This window comes from Peromyscus leucopus, chromosome 15 (genome assembly GCF_004664715.2).
Source record: "Peromyscus leucopus breed LL Stock chromosome 15, UCI_PerLeu_2.1, whole genome shotgun sequence".
In the NCBI taxonomy this organism is placed as follows: domain Eukaryota; kingdom Metazoa; phylum Chordata; class Mammalia; order Rodentia; family Cricetidae; genus Peromyscus; species Peromyscus leucopus.
In genome coordinates, this window is record NC_051076.1 from 1,623,933 (window position 1) to 1,637,355 (window position 13,423).

At 39.3% G+C, this 13,423-nt stretch overlaps 1 protein-coding gene across 6 annotated transcripts in view; it reads right to left on the reverse strand.

Annotated features, from left to right (window-relative positions):
- The window catches only part of Ttc37 (tetratricopeptide repeat domain 37), a 102,493-nt gene that overhangs the window by 25,406 nt on the left and 63,664 nt on the right, over positions 1-13,423 (reverse strand). For all 6 annotated transcript variants that reach the window (XR_003737003.2, XM_028894020.2, XM_028894019.2 and 3 more), the window contains 2 exons: positions 12,017-12,145; positions 703-824 (listed from right to left, as the gene is read on the reverse strand). Coding sequence is in view for 5 of the 6 variants with exons in the window: in XM_028894020.2 (XP_028749853.1) it covers positions 703-824; positions 12,017-12,145 (251 nt within the window). In the remaining variant the exon portion in view is untranslated. The remainder of the gene's footprint in view (positions 1-702; positions 825-12,016; positions 12,146-13,423) is intronic.

Sequence of the window (13,423 nt, forward strand, 5' to 3'; positions counted from 1 at the left end):
GCATGGTGATGAATGAATAGTTCCAGTCAGCAATCTCCATAGTCACTCTATTGCTTCAGAATTGGAAAAGGGAACAGATCCTTGAAATGCTGTATTATAAAAGGAATAACCAGAAACTAAAGAAATGAACACCCTAAACAAAATTAAAATGTCTATTCAGAGTCTAGGAGGGGGGCTGCAAAGATGGCTCAGTGATTAAGAGAGCATACTGATCTTGCAGAGGACCAGAGTTTGATTCCCAGCACCCATGTAATGCAGCTCACAACTGGCTATACTTCCAGCACCAGGACACCCCTATGACCTCCTCATACAGATACACATGCATACACATAAATAAATAAATGAATAAATAAATAATAGCATTTCTTTAAAAAAAAAAAAAAGAGAGACCGTGAGGGTTAAAGCTGTGGTACAGTACTAGCAATCTAATTCTAGCTGCTGTGAGCTTCTGGGCAAATACTTAACCTTCTTCAAATACGGACTTTCTCATTTGTAAAAAGGCCAACAATCATAAACGTGTACATCACAGATTGTTGTAAAGCCCAGAAACAATAATGTTAAATAGAATGACTGACATGAAGCAAGTAACCAATAAATATTGCTTGTTATCACCACCACCATCCACTCATTAAGTACCCCCTCTCACTTTTTTTAGGTAGGACAAAAACATACACATTCCAATGTATAATTCCAGAATAGTACCTTTGTGCACAGAGATTCAGCTTCAGATATTCTTCCCGTGTCAATTAGACCAGTGACAGCTTGTGAGAAAGACCACTTTTCAAGTGACTGGTTGTAATTTTGTAAACTTTCTTTGTCCTTAACTGTAAACAAACAAACAAACAAATAGATGAATGCTACTATCTTCTGCTGTATATAATGTGCTCTCAAGGCGGCATGGGGGGAACATTTGCTCACAATTATCACAACTACACTTTACACACTTTTTTTTTTTTTTTAATTTTTTTGAGATAGAGTCTATATAGCCCAGGCTGACTCACATTTCTGGAATCTCGTAATTACAAGAGTATACCACCACACCCAGTGCCTGGATCTACATATGTTAAAACATACATGTACCACCAGAACACCACAGACTTACCATAAATACTTCTGACTGGGATTTTAAATATATATCCTGTATAGCAATAAGGAAAATTCACTGAAAAACAATGAGCGACTTCTACACTGTAACTGAAGTAAAATAAGCTGTGCCTACTCTGAGCCCACCCTCAGCACTATGACACACACCTACTCTAGCTCCACCCTCATGCACTGATGACGGATCACTCTAGCACACCTCATGCACTGATGGACACACACCTACTCTGGAGCGCCACACACTCATGCACTGATGGACGGATGTCACTCTGGAGCTCCACACACTCATACACTGATGGACACACACCTACTCTGGAGCGCCACACACTCATGCACTGATGGGCCGATGTCACTCTGGAGCGCCACACCCTCATGCACTCACGGATGGACACCACAGCTGAGGTAAAACACAAACTTATCATCAGCAAAAGCTGCCTCCTGCCTTGTGTAATCACTCCTGTTTCCAACTCACCCCAACCCCTTATTCTCTGTTGCTGGGAAATTCCTAATCAGATTTACTTTCTATACCTTCACAGGAATGGCATCATTTACAAATATTAATGTAAACTGCACCCATTTTCAAATTCCTGGTACAAACCACACCTGAGTGTGATACACTGTCTTTCTTATGTGTTGTTGGATATAAATGCTATGGTTCTGTTATGAATTTCATCATGCATGCTAGGGCTCAGTCCTGTTCTGTTCTCAGACACTGCTCAGTCCTGATCTGTTCTTTCAATGTCTTTGGTTTGGGTCCTGGAAGAAAGCTGGCTTCACAGGAGATATTCAAAAGCATTTCCATCTCTGTGATTTTCTAGAAAATTTAGTATAGAACTGGTATTACTTCTTCCTTAAGTATCTGCAGAATTCATCAGTGACATCGTCTGGTCTTAGAGTTTTCTTTGTGAGGTTTCAATCTGGATATCCTTAATAGACATGCAGCTACTGAATTTACTTCTACTTAAGTAAACTTTGTGTCTTACGGAATTTTATTATTTTCTCTGAGTTGTCAAATTCCAGGGAATGAAGTTGCTGCAGAAATAGTATTAACATGTAAACAGATATAGTGACATACTTTCATTCAAATGCTAGTATCCTATCTTTTTTTGAATCATATAGCTACAGATTTATGAATTAAATTGCTTATTGCAGAATATTATTTTAAGGTGCATTACTTTTGTTTATGTTGCATTTGTTTAATTCTGTGAAGCTGTGTTACTGTGCCTGTCTAAAACACCTGATGGTCTAATAAAGATCTGAATGGCCAGGAGAAAGGATAAGCGGGGCTGGCAGACAGAGTGTATATATAGAAGAAGAAATATGAGAGGAAAGAAAGAAGGAACCAGAGAAGGAGGAGAACTCCAGGGGCCAGCCACCCAGCTACACAGCAAACCACAGAGTGAGAGTGAGATTTACAGAAGTAAGAGAACAGGAAAAGCCCAGATGCAAAGGTAGATGGAGTAAGTTAAGGAAAGCTGGCTAGAAACTAAGCCAAGCTAAGGCCAGGCGTTCATAATTAAGACTGAGCCTTCATGTGTGATTTATTTGGGAGCTGGGTAGAGGGCCCCCCAAAGAATAAAGATTAAAAACAAAATACAACATTTTGGTATACCAACTTGGGGCTTGCATATCCATCCAGTGCCTGAGAAAGCTCAACAACAACAACAACAAAACAGGGTACGGCTCCTTTAAAAGTTTCAGCTGAACAGTTTCTGCCACCCTTGAACAGCTAGTACATTATAAGTAGGAACAAAAAAGTAAGTAAAAACGCCTGCCATAGTACAAGCATCGGTATTCTAGAGCTCTAGGAAGGTTGAATGCAGTTCCTGGTCAGACAAATCTCCAGCTGGCCTCATGCTTGGTTTTCACAACCTAAGAAGTGAGTAGAGCCAGCTGAGAGCTGTTCATGGAGAATCCAGTGTAGGTTAGCAGTTTAAAGCTTTGCTCATCCAGTCAAAAAAGGCGGAAGAGACACAATAAAGAGGTCCAGACAGAAAAACCTCTAAACAGGTTACAGTGTGTTTAAAAATGTGCACAGGCTTAAGGAAAGAAAAGGGTATAGTCATAAAAAATGAACAGTTTATAAAATAATGTCTTCAAAGAGAGAGTAAAAGAAAAAGGCTATGTAGGATGGGAAACACACAGGTAGTCTGGATCCTGTATAGTATTGTGTTGATTTTCAATTTTTTTGATGCTGAAGACCAAAAGACAGCTGCTAGGACATGGGATTGAAAGGGCTGCTGAAATAATCCAACCTAGGTATTTTAAGAATACCTTAAATTTTAAAAAGTCAAAAAATATATTTGTCAAATGTAAATCAAAAATGCTTTGTGGAGTTTTGTTCCCACAGGAGAGGCTGTGGATTCCTTCGGGTTAATATGGATCAGGTTTGATCAGGCGAGAGCTCCTGAGACTTGACAGGTGATATCTATCAGCAAAGGTTACTGCCGGTCTTCCCAGGACTAGGTCATTATTTAAAAATTTTTTCTCTAGGACCCTAAAGATACTTCATCCACAGACAACAGGAAGAAGTATGGAGAAACCTACACCCACATTCCCAAGAGTTGTGGGGTATGGGTGGTTTTGTTTATTTGGAGGGTTATGGATGTTTGTTATCATTTAGGAGAATATAGAATATTGATACAAATTTAAAGTTACTTTATTACACTGTATATATGTCTCTACTCTTGTTTAAAGGATTTTTGTATATTGATAAAAATTTAGTTATTTTTGTTACAACATATTGTATGTTATGTTTCCATTTTTGTTTGAGGTATTGTATCTATGCAGTTCATTTGAAGTGTAAGGTAGAATTCTAGTTTTTGAAAGCAAATTATAAACTATACAAGATGATAAAAAAAAACATAGGTCAGTAGTTATAGTCATTCATAACAATCAAATTTATAGATATGTTAGGTATGTTTTCTAGGTTAAATAGTATTGAGAGCTGCTGGTAGCTAAAGACCATGGAAGTATACAGCAGGTGACAACTAGAGTTCAGAGGGTCAACCTATCAGAACTAAGGGTTCTGTTAGAAGAAACCATCTTGAAAGGTGTTATGGAGTTACTGCCTTTTGAATGAACTGGCTGTCTCTAGTTGTAAACTTCTTGTGCAATAACAGCCATGATTCTCCCCATTTACCGTGCATCTCCATGTTATGTGTACATGTAATCTCACAATTGCAGCTCAATCTTGGGCACAACTTTCCCTATACATTTGGGGTAATTGTGTAACTGTCCCCAGCTGTGCTTATTTTACATAAATCTGGCCAGGGCCATTCTCCAGACAAAAGTATTTCAGCAAAGATACCTTTTTCCAAGGACAAATGCAATAGATAAACATTAGCTCATCTCACCCACAGATAGAGAAAATAACCACTAGCAATTAAATCCTCAACTCCTTACCTTCACCTGGGTTATTTACACAAAACTTTTTAGAATCCCCTAACTGATCTTAGCCTTTAGATGATTCTACCAGAGAACTCCCCTTTAGTCACTCCCCTTTTGGTTTATAATTGGAAGCTGACAATTATTGCTTTATGTGTGGATCCTTATCACCTCTCTCTGAGACCTTGAGAACTTCAAGCTTTGAATTACTTTGCCAAAGAATTACTGGTTCCCGCACAGCACTGGGGGAATTGATTGAGAAGAACAAGATGAGGACGGAGATGGAAAGAACTAGATAGACATGAGAGAACAGCATAAGGAACTGAGAGCAGGAGGGACTGAGAAGAGCTAAGTAAGAGAACAGAAAAGAAACTGTGTAGATAGAATTTACTTAGAAGAATAAAATGAATGGACTAAAGAACTCAGTGTGCTTAGATTTATTTTATATCCCTCAGATTAGAATCCTTAGCTACTTGTAGCTTCTGTTCTGGACCCTGATAGAAATCTCCTCATGGCAGGTGCCTGGGGAGAATTCATTACAATAGATATATTTTAGAGAGATGGTCTTCAAATACTTCAAAGACCTATAGAATATGGCATTTAAAATGTTTTTCATGACAATGAGACACATCTGCTCCTGGCATTACCAATTTACTTCAGAGACGATGATAGACATTGAAGCAACTCCTTATGGAGTTTGCTTTCATTGTGGTAAGGTTAGTCACTGGGGAAAGAAACTGCTCTTGCCTTTGACTGCTGACAATGTGCTAAGTTGAGTGGACATGCAGGACACAGAAGAAAGTGACTATTGAACTTTGCCAAAACAAGGCAGGACAGTCCTTCAAAATTCTTCCTTCACTGAGAAGTCTGCCAGATATATGGACCTGTAGGCTGAAGATGGATGCCCCAATGTTGCAGAAAAAAACTTTGAGTGACTGTCCAGACAGTCAAATGTCTCTGTCATTGCTATGGTTTTGGAAGTTGTTTGCACTGTACTTTTTGTTTACTCAAATAATATTATATCCTCCTGGGGTCTTTGATGGAATTGAAGACTAGATATAGCTGCAGTTTTCCTTAGTTATGACAGAGAGTAAATTAGATATAAAACTTCAAATTCACTAAGATGGGATAGATAATGGAGTATTTTCTTTTAAGTTATCAAACACAAATGAACTGGAATTCATTATATTATGAATGTAATCTTTACTTGATAATTATTCTTACTGTGTACAGTCTTATTATGTTAAAGTTAAAGATGTGTTTGAGCTGGGCAGTGGTGGCACACGCCTTTAATCCCAGCATTCGGGAGGCAGAGGCAGGCGGATCTTTGTGAGTTCGAGGCCAGCCTGGTCTCCAAAGTGAGTTCCGGGAAAGGTGCAAAGCTACACAGAGAAACCTTGTCTCAAAAAACCAAAAAAAAAAAAAAAAAAAAAAAAAAAGATGTGTTTGATTAACTAAAATTCACTTGTGGTCAGAAGGCTGAGTCAGCAACTAGCTGACAGGAAGTGGTAGGGAGGAGCCAGGTGAAAAAGGGTTTATAATAAGGGGTGAGAAGCTGGAGGGCTTTCTGGACAATGCGAGCAAGCAGAGGAGGTGAGCTACTTGATATTCAGCCCCTCTGAAGAGAAGAATTCCACCTTAACCTTTGACTCTTCAGTTCTTTTGGAGCGACAGAGGTTTAGTTAAGTTCCCTTCATAGCTTTGTGAGAGTTGGAACTGGAAGGAACCGAATTCCCTCTGGCTATGGTCCTTGCAGTTTAACTGGTAGGTAGTGGAGGAGTTGCAGATGCTGATTCGGACAGCTGTGGCTTAAAGGCAGCAATAATTTAAATAAGGACAACAATTGCTCTTCTCAAAAAATAAATTAATAACATCACTTTTTTATTTTATTGATTTTTCTCTGTTTTATCTAACAGATTTCTGCTGTGGGATGGTCTGTATGTTAAATTGCTCTGATTGGTCAATAAATAAAACACTGATTGGCCAGTGGCCAGGCAGGAAGTATAGGCAGGACTAACAGAGAGGAGAATTGGAACAGGAAGGCAGAGAGAGTCACTGCCAGCTGCCGCCATGACCAGCAGCATGTGAAGATGCCGGAAAGCCACGAGCAACATGGCAAGGTATAGACTTATGGAAATGGATTAATTTAAGCTATAAGAGCAGTTAACAAGAAGCCTGCCACGGCCATACAGTTTGTAAGCAATATAAGTCTCTGTGTTTACTTGGTTGGGTCTGAGCGGCTGTGGGACTGGCAGGTGATAGAGATTTGTCCTGACTTCTATCTACAGATTTCTATTTTATCTTCATCATTTCTTTCTTGGTCTTACTTTGGACTTTCTTTCTTTCTTTCTTTATTATTTTATTATTTTTAAATTAATTTATTATTTTTTTAGATTCTGAAGACAGAGCTGTCATCATTAATTTCAGGGGAGCCTTTTTCCTTTCCTAATGTAATCACTCAATATTATAAATTTCCTCTAAGCCGTGCTTTTGTAATGTTATAAAGTTTTGACACACTGTGGAAAGATTAACTCAACTTAAAAATATTTCCCAATTTTCATTTGGACTTGCTTATTTGGTCTGGATTAGTTGGAAATTCCCAGTTAATTTTCTGTTGTTTATTGGCAAAGATGGGGAAATTAATTAGTTTTCCACTAAAGGATTCCTAGGTGAAAGAAAAGCAATAGCCAGTTCATGCCCACTGGAGGCAGCCTATTCTGCCCAAGTTAGGGCAAAGGGATAGACTGAGACACACTGTGTATTCACAGATCAGAATCACAGAAACAACCTACTCACAGGACCTTAAAATGCTTAACATACCCCACCTCACTACCACACTACCAAAGGCTTACAGCAGCTACTTTAACCATGACAAAGCTATAAAGGAAGAAAAAAAGATTCAAGTGCAAAAACACATATTTGGTACAACAGAACAAGCATTGGGACTGCAGTCAGTACTGTAGGAATGCTGGACTATGGTAGGGATGCTAGGGTTGTTAGAATTGAACAACAGTGATTATGGAAAAAGCTTTCGCTAATTAAGCAGACAACATGCAACAAGAGATGAGCAATGTAAATTCTGAAAAACTCAGAACCAACAAAAGACAGAAACCAAAAATCTAACAGAACAGAGTGTTCATGATCAGCTTATTGACAGACCAGAGAATGCTAAGAAAAGAATCCTGAACTGCAGATATCTCAGCTGAAATCATTCAAACAGAAAAGCAGAGAGAAAAAATACTGAATGTAACAGAAAGTAATTTCCAAAAACTATGGGACAATACAAAAGATCTAAGTAAAACGTGATGGGATGCCAGGAGAAGCAAGAGAAAGGAACACATTTAGAGCCATGATGACTGAGAACATCCCCAAATTAATGTCAGACACAGCCAGCAGTCAGGAAGCTCAGAGAACACCAGACAAAAACAAAACCCCAGAACTTTGTCCAGCTACGTTGTCTTCTAACCATAGAAAATCAAAGATAAGGCAGAACTACAGCAAAAAGCCAGAGCGGGAAAGAAAAATAAGACCATAACCAGCATCTCTTCAGAAACTATAGAAGAGAATGAAATAAAATATTTAAACTTAAAAGGGGGGAAGGATTAGAATTCTGTACCCTGCAAAATTATACTTTAAAAAGTAAAAAATAAATAAAATATTTCCTCAAACAAAAATTGAATGACTACGTTGCCAGTGAACCTACCCTGCAAGAATGTGAAATGAAAATCTTTTAGAAAAAGGACATGATAAAAGTCATTTATCAAAACTCAGAATTACATAAAGAGTATCAGAGAGGATTTGTATTCTTAATTGGTTTACTAACAAGTAACAGTTAATTCAAAATTGATAGCAACAATGTTATTCAATCATGTTTAGAAAAATGGAATTTGTAAGTAAATAAATACATGTTTTATAAGCATGAATATTGAAGCTATATGTTCTTGATTTGATCATTGGTAGAATCTGAATTAATCCATGTATACAGAAGCTTTCTACAAGTAACTTGAAAAGAGGATTTGTGGGACTCCTTCTGGACTAAGCACTCTGACACCATTGAGAGTGGAAGAGAGGAGGGGTCACTAGTGGACCGAAGCCACAGCTCCTGAAAGGTTTCAATCCTGCATCCAGTTAACAGTCTCATTTTATCATCTAAAACCACAAGGTGAGGGAGGCAATCAAGCAAGATTTTGCATAAACATATATGGCAGTCAGCAAGCTGTTAAGGGCAATAACCCACTGTCTCAGCTATTTCTCCAGGCCATTCTGCTTCAGTTAGCAATTTAAGCTATGGGATGGTGGTCTTTCTGTATGCTATGCATATGTGTTGCTACCACCGGTTAATAAAGTGGCTCTGGCCTATGGCAAGACAGGTTATAGCCAGAGGAGGAATGCACGCAGAGGGGGAAGGGTCAAGTCAAGGCAGACACCATCCAGCTGCCCAAGGAACAAGATGCCAGCAGACTGGTAATGCCACGGCCACATGGCAAAATACAGATTAATAGAAATGGGTAATTTAAGATGCCAGAGCTAGCTAGCAATAAGCTAGAGCCATAGATCAAACAGCTTGTAATTAACATAAGCCTGTATATGTTTATTTGGGTCCAAATGGCTATAGGACACAGGAAAACTTCTGGCTACATCTGGTGCCCAATGTGGGGCAAGAATGTCCACATAAAACCTGAGAGCTTAAAAAAAAAAAAAAGGTTCTAAAATGTAACTAAGAAAAGTAAGAACAGCTTCCTACTTCAGGCCATGGTACAGAGACGCATCCTCTGGTTGCAGCAGGCTTCAGCAGCAGCATGGCAGACTCCCGTGTCTCTCACAGGATGTGATACAGAGAGGCTGCCTGTGGGCTTGAAAACACAGCTCCATGCTACTTAATACTGCTTCTCAGAACTGGGGAGGTAAGCGTGACTCATAGGTACCTGTGACTCATTGGTACCTGTGCCATGCTGGGAAGCCGAGTGGGGCAGAGCCAGCCACCAAAGCTGCGCTTCAGTCCAAAGCACACAGCTTATTTTAAAAACTCTCCTGCTCAGAAAAAAGATTAAAGATACACAATAAAACAGATTCAGATGGGGGAAAAAAGTCTAAACAAGTTACAAGACGTTTAAAAATATACATAGGTTTGAGAGAGAAAAGAAAAAAGGTAAAGAAAGTCCTTAAAAAAGAAAGAGTAATTTAAAAAAAAGCCACGTAAGAATGGAAAATGCAGAGAGAGTTTGGATACTGTACATTACTGTGTTGTCTTTGGGATTTTTAATTGCAGGCAGATATTTGATTATAGGGTCTGCTAAGATAAACCAACATATATATCTTTGGGTGACTGTCCAGGCAGCCAGATGTCTCTGTCATTTCTAGAATTTTGGAAGTTGCTTACAATGCACTTCCTGTTTACCCAGGTAATATTATATCCTTCTGGGGTCTTTGATGGAGTTGAAGACTAGATAGTTATAATTATAGTTTTCCTTGGTTATGATAAAAGGTAAATTAGATATGAAACTTTAAACTCACAAATATAGGAGAGATGATAGTGTTTTCTTTAATTTTGCCAAAAACAAATAGACTAGATATTGTAACTGCAATTGTTGCTTGATAACTGTTTTGATATATGTAGTTTTACTATGTTAAAGTTAAAAATCCTCCTTTTTGATTAGACAGAAAAGGGGAAATTCTGTGGGATGGTCTTTCTGTATGTTGTGAATACATGTTGCTACCACTGGTTAATGAAGAAGCCTTTCTGGCCTATGGCAAGGCAGGTTATAGCCAGCAGGAAATCCAAGGGAGATAGTGAAGAAAGGTGGAGTCAGGGCAGAAGCCATCCAGCTGCCCAAGGAACAAGATGCCAGCAGACCGGTAACACCATGGCCACATGGCAAAATATAGATTAATAGAAATGGGTTAATTTAAGATGTCAGAGCTAGCTAGTGGTAAGCCTGAGCCATAGACCAAGCAGCTTGTAATTAACATAAGCCTCTGTGTGTTTGTTTGGGACCAAACGGCTGTGGGACACAGGAAAACTTCTGGCTACAATAGGCAATACAAATAGTGCTTTAAGTGAATCACTAAATAAATCAGTGAATCAGGACCTATTTTCTACCCATTCTACTTCAGAAATGAGAATGGGAAGGCAGGGTAAAGGAGGGAATATGGGATAACTAACACTAAAGGTCTTTTGAAAAGCCACATGGATACCTACTACTCTAGAAGATTCCTAATATAAGAGAAATTTAAATGGAGTTACCATATAATGGGGAATAGAATGCCCCAATCAGACATCAAGTCCCATAGACCAACCCCTCAAATATTACAGGGTGCCAATACTATGGCTACCCTCCAGCATATAACAGCAAGGCCCCTATTGCTGAAGACACCACTCACCTACATTATCAAACATGGAGAAATGGAGCTGTTTCCCAACTAGCAGCTTTACCTCTCCTGGCTAGCACTCACAGTGCTGGAAAGTACTTCTTACACTACTAGAGGAGAAAAGGAGCTATCGGTCTCACCAAGTTACAAACCCTGTGACCTGCAACAGCAACTTGCCTACAAGATATACTGATGGAATAGTGGCATAAATGTTACGGGAGCAACTAACTATTCTTTCATAAATGGATTTAGGGCCCACTCCACTCCATGAAACTCACAGTGAACGTCAGTTAAGAAGGCCAAAAACCTAAGACTAGATAAGTCCTATGTCCTAGGGAAACCCTACTACTTTATTTACTGCTAAACGCACAATTCAATAAAGTATCTCCCGATGACTTATCACTATATCCATAGATCAGTGCATCACTCAACCCTCATCAGAGAAGCTTTTTTCTTGCAGTAGACAGTTCTTAACAGAGAGACCTACAACTGGACAATGTGCAGACAGTTGAGACCTTGGAGCTTTCAGCTTTTAATTAACTTACCAAACCCCTACCCTTGAGGCTTGGGTTCATTGCAGAAGGTGACACAAAAAGATTCTAAGAGCCAGAGGTAGTGGATGGTGCCAAGGAAAAGTGTCTTCCTGACACATCAGGGCTGCTGGAAATATGAATCCACAAGGACTGTGACAGCATGCACAGGACTGACACAAACTCAAGTCAGACAAAAGTCACAGCACAGATAGGGAAAGTGGGCACAAAGCCCCATCCCTAATCAAAAAGCTGTTTCCATTGATATTTGCTGGGAAGGTAGTTTTCTCTAGTGCAGTAAGACTGAGTAGATCAACCACAATCCAGGGTGGGCCTCATGCTCAGGAGTAGTTGACCAAGATAAAATGGACTCCATGTTTTTTGTTTTGTTTTTATTTTTTGTTGTTGTTTTTATAGCTTGGTGTTTTTGTCTTTTTTGGTTTTTGTTTTCTTTTCTTGTTTTTTTGTTTTGTTGTTTTGTTTTTTGAGAGAGGAAGAACATGAAGTTGGGTGGGTAGGGAGGGAGGATCTGGGAGGACTTGCAGGAGGGTTAAGAATATGATCAAACTACATTGTGTGCATTTTAAAACAATAATTTTAAAATATAAATAAATAAAAATAAAACTTACGTGAGACAGAAACAGCAGACAGCAAAGCTAAGTGCAAATCCACCCTCTTTGGCTGCGTGTTGCTGACCAAAGCCAGTTTATCATCAGCGTGGCAGGCTGCCATCAGCCCAGCCCAGACAGCAGGGTCATCTAAACAAGAAATACCGTTTGAAGGCTCGTTCATCACAACATGCTGCTGCAAAACTACCATAAATAAAAGTTTATGACTTTTCCAATAAAAATTAATTATATCTTAAGAAAAAAAAAACATTTCCTTAAAGGAAAGCTAATTTGTTTCCCCAAAATAAACTGGTATATTTAACCTTCAAGACTTGTAAAATTCCTAAACATCTCATAAAAGGGTAGTCTACTAAGCTCCTGTCCCATGGCTCTCCCTATGTGGCTCAGTTCCTGCCCATGGCTCTCCCTATGTGGCTCAGTTCCTGCCCATGGCTCTCCCTATGTAGCTCAGTTCCTGCCATGTTTTTTCTTTTTGTATTTTTTGTTCATTCCTGCATGCTGTCCCCGTCTGGCTCAGTTCTAAAGTGCTGTGCTACTATGGAGAGTGCAATTTCATTCCCTTCCCCTAGATGTGGAGGACAAGTCTCTAGCATACCTTCATTACTCTATTCCTGTTTGAAAGGCTTAGTTTAAGGAGAAACAAGTGAACATACTTTGGTTTTGATGCTTACAAAAAATAAGAACTGAAGGAAAAACTTAACACTGAATTTATGTTCTAAGAAGAAAGCATGAAAGATATCTTATGATGCCATGTGGATGCTATATCTATGATTATGTATTCCTAGGAAAGGCAAGTGTTAATGCTATAGTTCATATTTAAGACAGAACTGTAAATGTTGTTTGTAACCCTACAGAGCTTGACCTTCTAGCCCGCTAACATTTTCCAGTAGTAACAATGGAAACACACTGGGGTATAATCTGCACTCCTCCTTATCTAAAAAGTCAACAGCATAAATATGACACAGCCTGGTAGGATTATCAACAGCTAGCTGAGATGAGACTATACATTTCCAGCAGTTACCAGACCTATCAGTTACTCTTGTTAACTTGATGCAATTCAGAGTCATCATGGAAACATGATGTTTTTGGGTGTGTCTATGAGGGTGTTTCCAGACATGTCTACGTGAGAAAAGACCTACACTGAAATGTGGCAGGGCCACTGTGAGGGCTAAGGTGGCTGTCCAACAGAAAGAGAGAGCGGGCTGAGCAGCACCTGTGTCTTCCAGTTCTCCTCCTGACTTAAATGCTGCGCTCCTCCCCTCCCGTCAGAGCGCTGACTCTCAAATCATGACCCACAGTAAACCGCCTGACTGAAGCTGCTTTGTCACAGAAAGAGGAGGTGACACACCATACACACCAGACCCCAACCTTCCAGAGTTAACCACACATAAAACACCACAGGGAGGA